Source organism: Myotis brandtii, unplaced genomic scaffold (assembly GCF_000412655.1).
Source record: "Myotis brandtii unplaced genomic scaffold, ASM41265v1 scaffold806, whole genome shotgun sequence".
In the NCBI taxonomy this organism is placed as follows: Eukaryota; Metazoa; Chordata; class Mammalia; order Chiroptera; family Vespertilionidae; genus Myotis; species Myotis brandtii.
In genome coordinates, this window is record NW_005371249.1 from 1,258,635 (window position 1) to 1,265,819 (window position 7,185).

Consider the following 7,185-nt stretch of genomic DNA (forward strand, 5'->3'; position numbering starts at 1 on the left):
AGGAGACAGCCACCCCCACCAAAAAAAAATAAATACCCAGGGTAAACTTCTATACATCTTGGTGCCGGCCAGTGTGTTTCTGGTTGAAGGCCTTAACACCTTGATGGCAGGATCATACATGTATTCTTACCCATATCCCACCTAGCACCAACTATGAAGTTCAAATTCAGTAAATGTTGACTGAATAACTGAACTCAATGAAGTTAAAAGTGAGACAAGAATGAATAAATATTCAACAAACGGCATTGGGTCAACTGGATAGTCATTTAGGGGCCATTAAGTTTGGTAGTGGAAGGACTGGGAGTGGGCGGGCGTACCTATCAGGTATCAGATTTGCTTTGACAAGATGACTCCAGGTGTAGACCGGTTAGGAGAATACTGTGGAGCTCATGCTCTGGGGCTCACTCTGGGCAGACCCTGTGCTATGAGCTGCACACATATTCTGACAATTCTTACAACCACTCTCTGAGGAGGGCATAGTTTTTCGGTTTTACAGTTGAGAACCTGAAGCTTTTAGAAGCCAAGCAATGGCTCAAGGTCTCCCTGGTAGGATGTAACAGAGCTTTTCTAATAACTGCCATTTCAAACACCTTAAATTTTTAAAAATCTGCTAACAACCCTGAGTTCTCTTCCACTTAAGGACATACTCCCACCAATGTGGGTGGTGGTGGCATTCACACTTCCTTACTCGTGGTTGCCTAGGGCTGTCAGATGGGGAATTGGGAATAACCACTAATGGGTGCAGGATTTCTCTTTGAGGTGAAAGAACCCTTGCCAGCTCTGTTTTGCCAAAATAGTTCCGTGGAACATTCAAGATCCTTCCAATTCTTTCATCACTATTTCCTGGTAAACTTTACACCCTCACCTCCTGCTACTTCCCCCTGGCACCACCTGCTGCCTCCCCGCCTAAACACACCAGGCATGCCTTCACACAACTATGCTTGCTGTTGAGAATGCCATACTCCCTCTTCCCTTTCTGTTGACTCATATATCCTTCAGGACCAAATGCTGTTTCCTCCAAGAAATCATCCCTTTCTCCTCCAGGCAAAGTTGAGCATCCCCTCTATGCTGTCAACATGGCTTATGCATCTGCCCCTGCGAATACTCCTTGAGTTTACTGGACAGTGTAATCTTCAGCCCTAGGACCTACTGCTTGTAAGCGCTTAGTAAATGTTTACTGAACAAAGCACTCCCTGAGTATTGGCTAGAAACAGTGCTGTTTTTTCTCCAACTAGTTTAATTGGTAAAATCCATACAAATATAACTTGAGTGCTGGCCTTTAGAGACCAATAAAATGAAATAAAAATACAAATTTGAGGCCAACATTAAGACTTAAGAAAAATTACCATAAAGTAACATTTCATGGAGGTTCATAGTTCAGATACTTATCATTGTTGACCGAACACACTTACTGAAGTCAATACTCTTTTATTCAACATATTAAATGTGTTGTTTAACTCTGGTAACCACAGCTGTGACTTAGTTAACGATCTCAATAAATCCTACTTAAATCAGAGACAGGAAAAAATTATGCAAATGAATTCTTATCTGTTTTTCTGCCCAAGGCATATTTGATAACAGATAAAACATACTCCAAATAGTCTCTACTTAATAGTCAGGAAGCCATTTGAGGTTTTATTTGAATCAAAATCAAGAACAAAGAAGAGGAGAAGCCTGCGACAGTCACAAATGGTTTTATTTCAGAAAGAAATTACACATTAAAAGGAGACATAGTTAAGAGCCTACATTCACATATGGAAGTGAATCTAGGGAAGTCAACAGTTGCTAATACACAAAGCCATATGATTAAAAAAGACAGAACAGATAATGACAGATGGGCTAGCCTTAGATTCATCCACAAAATAGTATCTTTTGTTTAAAAACAAAAATATATTGGTCTTTAAGATAGCTCTTTGGAAAGGAGTTTCTCATTCCAATGGACTTTGAAAATCAAACCAATCACACCAGTCTCTGTATCACACCCATCCTCATCCAGCAGCATGGAAACCATCCATCAATTACACCTTGCAGCTAGACAGGATGTCTTCCACTAATCTCTTGTAAACCCAGGCATCACCCTTAAGCCGCTGCCTCCTGATACCCACCACATCGGGTTTCTGAAGCTGGCATACTTCTAGTTCAAACTGCATTGTCACTTTGCCAAAATCTGACTGTGTTTGACACTTCAGTGTATAGCTGTGAAAAACAAGATAAGAAGCCAGTTAGTAGGAGAACCATGAATATTCTGTATAATACAAGAGATTTCTAAGCCTCCTGGAGGCCAGTGGAGAAAATAGACCATTATTTCCTATTAAGCAATATATTACTGCTTACAGCTTCCAAATGGCCTAGCTATGCGTTTGTGATGGAGTACGACTGGTGTTTTCCCAGAAGCTGAACTAGGATCTGAAGAAAGAATAAAGATGAAAAGGCTTTAGCAGAATTCTCCATTGCTCCAAAGAAAAGCCCTTCTTTCATAGCTAGACATGCCATTCACGCTCAAGAAATCTTCTGGCACCCTTTTATGCAACTCTTTCAACAGTGTAATCCGTGAACATTAGGCCAATTCCACAATGTTCACAACAAAGCAAAGCTCAGGGAAGATTAAGAATATTTTTTGCATGCACCTCATCAGAATCTTCTGTCTTTCATATAAATAAGGCTGAAGCCACCAACCTGTCAGAGGACACATGTTTTTGAGGTTTCTCCAATAGTAAGAAGAAGTTACGATTGTCACCACACTTTATGGCAGGGTTATAAAAGAAAGCCCAAAGAGGTGGTACATTCCCATGGCTGAAACGTTCGGCATACATAATCAGAACTGCATGTGACCACCTCTGACAATGGAAAGGCCAGACTAAATGAAGCCTTAAACACAGCTTAAGAAACAGGTATGTTCCTAAAAAGCTGCATAAATTGAATTCATGGAAATCTGTTTTTTATTAGCTTACATTATATTTTAGTTTTATTTAATTGTCTTACTGATCTTCAATAAACACAAACAATATCCAGTAGGATTGATTTTAAATTTCAGGTCCCTAAATATTTAGGGGCACACAATTAGGAGCTGGTTCGCAGAAGTGTGGAGATATTTATTACTTGTATCTGTTATGTATCATGAGGTTTCACAGAATATCATTATTTTTCTTACTAACTTAGTTATGTGTTTTGGGGCTTTATTTCTTAAAAATAAACAGTCAATATCAGAAATGCCTAAAGGAGTACAGTTATGGTTTCTGATGGGAAAATAAAGCATTTAGTCATAGGAAAGAGGAAAAGCAATTCTTCCGATTGGAATAATATGGACTGTAACTGAAACTGGTAGTATCTAATGAAAATATCACTGAAAAACAAAGAAGGTAAAAAGAAGAGGATCAAGGCAAAGACCTTCTGGTTGATCGGGAAGTTAGAAGAACAAATTATTGGTTAACAGCCAGTTAGAGATCTGCTGAAGCTCAGATGATAAAGGAAAGATCCTTGAAAGTTTCTGATATAGATCTGGCTAGCGGTTCTGAAACCATTGCTAAACCCCAAGCATGAAGGACAGGTCAGAGTGAGTTAGATGTATTCTAATGACACCTAAAGAGGAAAGTCAAAGTTCACATGAGTGCTCGCCAGCCAATGCGTACAGAGTGAAAAGTAAAATTACTTTTGCAAAAGATTGATTCTTAAAATCTCATCTCTCGATTGACTGGCCTATTTAAATGTTTTTATTAAATATTAGTGGATCTTCTTAGCTGTGTTAAAAGTAACATTTTAAAGAGACATAACTGAGTGGAAAGGCTTGGAAATAGGAACATCTTAGGTAAGAGAGAGGGCCAGGCTGTTTAGACCATGAGATCACAACCACTGAAGCTTTGAGGGCAGAACACTCAACAGTGGGAAAGTCTTAAGGTGAAATGACTTCCCAAAGCACTGAAAGCCCAATCCTGTAACACAGCAAGTCATACAGAGAAGGCGTCTATATAAAGCCTTGATTTGTCTGAGGCAGCTTATAAATTTAGATTACAATTTATAAATATTATTGAAAAGTAGACCATGAAAGAAAAAAATAGGATATAAAAGAAAACTGGAAGTTGTTCAGATTTTCCTATTTTGAGAAGTCTAATTTTTAAAGTAGTGGCAGAATGGGTACTTTAAATATGTCAATAGCTCATGTAAAACAGAAGAGAATAAATTATGAACAATGACACTATCACAAAAGCTTTTTGAAGTGAGGTGGGAGAAATATATCTACTTTTTTAAAGGGAAGAACAGAATCAACCATGTTTTCTCAAAGCTCAAAAGACATCAAGTAATAAACCCAACAGCCTATCAGGTTGCTTCTTACCCCTTCCGCACAAAGTCAACATGCTTCTTTGGAAGAACAGACATTATTTCATTCAAGAGCTGATCTGGATTCACCAATCTGGTTGTAGTCACATTATAGTGAAGCTTAAAAAAGAAAAAGGAGTGAGAAGTCAATCTTTATATCAACAGAAAGACTATCCTGCCTGATTTAAAGAACCAAAACTCCTCCATGTAGTACCATTTCAAATGAAAATATTTCAAAAAAAATACTGAAAGAATTTACAACGCACTCTTGGTAAACTGGATTAAGATGGCACTGGGAAAGCTTGGAGAAATCATGTTTATTAGTAACTATTTACGTATCATCCTTTTAATACTTTTATCTTCCTCTCCTACCAATCTTTTTAAAGAAATAAATATTAAATAATGTCTATTTGTTTAAACTTTACCTGTTTCTCCCTTCCTGCACTATGACAGTGACAGTTACAGTCCTGAAATGTAAACTGAGGGAAAATGAAACAAATGCCCTCGATATTTCCATTTGTATAGAGTTGGATATGTTTCCTTACCTCTTTCTTGAGTATTTTAAAAATATTATAGAATCCCAGGGCTAGTTTCCTTTTAAATAAATGTTTTTTAAAAGTCAGTCATCTTGCCTGGCTGGTGTGGCTCAATGTTTGAGCATCAACCTATGAACCAAGAAGTCACGGTTCAATTCCTGGTCAGGGCACATGCCTGGGTTGTGCGAGCATGCAGGAGGCAGCCAATCAATGATTCTCTCTCATCACTGATGTTTCTATCTCTTTTTCCCTCTCCCATCCTCTCTGAAATCAATAAAAATAAAAAATTTAATTTTTTAATTAAAAAAAGTCAATCATCTTGATGGTGGTGATGGTTTCATAGGTGCATATATATTGCTAAAAGTATGTTAACTGTACATTTTTAAGATGTGTAGTTTACTATATGTCGATTATACCTGTATAAATCTTTTTCTTAAGAAAAGAGTCAATATAAAGAAAATACCAGATAAATAATAGGGGAGATGAGATGCTGAGATGAAGGCGGGTGCTCCATGACTGAAGCTGGGAACCCCAGCTGTAGTTATAAAAGGAACAAGTGGCACAGCTACAATAGGACCCTCTATCTCCTGGGTCCCAGGGCTCTTCCACCAACTACATCACCTTTGTTCAGGTAACAATACACTGAACACTTTCAAATTACAATTTAAGTGATTCCTTTTGTAAAATAATTAATCCTACTTTATCCATTAGCATTTGATAATTGCTTAGCTTCTCATAATATACAATTGGACAAATTTCCTTAATTTTCTTTATTTAAAGTTGTTCAGGAAAATGGCACTATGGTTTTCTTAATCCCCATGTCAGGGTTTGGAATACTTTACAATACTCTCCAACCAGAGAAATCTCAGAATAAAAGGATAAAATATACCTAATAAACAGCCATATGTAACATAAACGTTTTTAGTGTATTATACAAGTTCAACAAGGCAACAATACTAATGGATAAGTCCTTTCTTCTTCTACTTCAAGACAGGACATATATGGAATCTCAGAACATTCTCCTCTGAAGCACCCTTCCCCCCAACAGCTCAGCATTTTCCTTCCCCCAAACCTACCCAGATTTGCTCAAAATGAGACTCTCAGTGCCAAAACTAAACACAGACCCAGTCCCCAAATCATAGGGAACACTTGCATTTTCCCCGCCCTCCTGTGGGTCCACACCCTTCTTGAACATGTTTTATTACAGCACTGAGCTGTGTCAGAGCAATAACTTCCCTGTCTGTTTCCACGGCCACTCTGAGTCTCACACGGACATGGGCTGTGTCTTATTCATCCCTTACCTCTTACTTCCCCAAACAGAAATGTCATTCATTAGATGTTTGAATGAAAGCTCGGAGAGAATCCAAGAGAGTAAGAAGTATTTTATACCTACTAATAACTTATTTTACTTTTCCTTTCCCACCAAATATAGCGCCAACCTCACTGACACATTCAACCTTTTAAAGCAGCGGTTCTCAACCTGTGGGTCGCGACCCCTTTGGCAGTCGAACGACCCTTTCACAGGGGTCGCCTAAGACCATCCTGCATATCAGATATTTACATTACAATTCATAACAGTAGCAACATTACAGTTATGAAGTAGCAACGAAAATAATTTTATGGTTGGGTCACAACATGAGGAACTGCATTTAAAGGGCCAGAAGGTTGAGAACCACTGTTTAAAGCATAGTGTGTCTATTAAATGCGATCCAAACCCCTTAGCCAGCCCACCTTTCCAGCCTGCTGCTCACTATTTTCTTCACATACACCACACTCAAAGTTCAAATGAATTCAAATATTAAAATATTCTATGAGGGCTTAAAAAGTTATCCATGTGTCAGGGACTCTTCTGTGGTGCCAGAGATACGGAAGACAACTGAGCTCAAGTCCCCATCCTTAAGGGATCCTTAAGGCAGTTGCTCTTATGTCCCATGCTTCCGCACCTCCATGTTGCCTCAGTGATTAATCCCTCTACCCCAACTTGAATATCTGAATTCTAGTTATTCGCTCCTTGAAAGGGGCGGCCATATCTAATTTACCTTTGCAGTCTCAAAACCCATTGCATAGTAATATGCATATTTTAGATTCTCAAAAATATTAACTAGCCCTCGCCAGTTTGGCTCAGTGGATAGAGCACTGGCCTGTGGACTGAAGGGTCCCAGGTTCGATTCCTGTCAAGGTCACATGCCCGGGTTGCTGGCTCGATCCCCAGTGGGGGGCATGCAGGAGGAAGTGATTCTCTCTCATCATTGATGTTTTTCTCTCTCTCCCTCTCCCTTCCTCTCTGAGATCAATAAAAATATATTTTTAAAAAAGAAATAATTATGTAATATAT

The 7,185-nt window shown here is 38.6% G+C and overlaps 1 protein-coding gene across 3 annotated transcripts in view; it reads right to left on the minus strand.

Annotated features, from left to right (window-relative positions):
• Positions 1–1,678: 1,678 nt before the first annotated feature.
• Positions 1,679–7,185, minus strand: part of MELK (maternal embryonic leucine zipper kinase) — a 59,453-nt gene continuing 53,946 nt past the window's right edge. For all 3 annotated transcript variants that reach the window (XM_014531547.1, XM_014531548.1, XM_014531549.1), the window contains exons 17-18: positions 4,331–4,434; positions 1,679–2,196 (exon numbers count right to left, since the gene is read on the minus strand). In XM_014531547.1, coding sequence (XP_014387033.1) covers positions 2,019–2,196; positions 4,331–4,434 — 282 coding nt within the window. In that variant the 3' untranslated portion in view covers positions 1,679–2,018. The remainder of the gene's footprint in view (positions 2,197–4,330; positions 4,435–7,185) is intronic.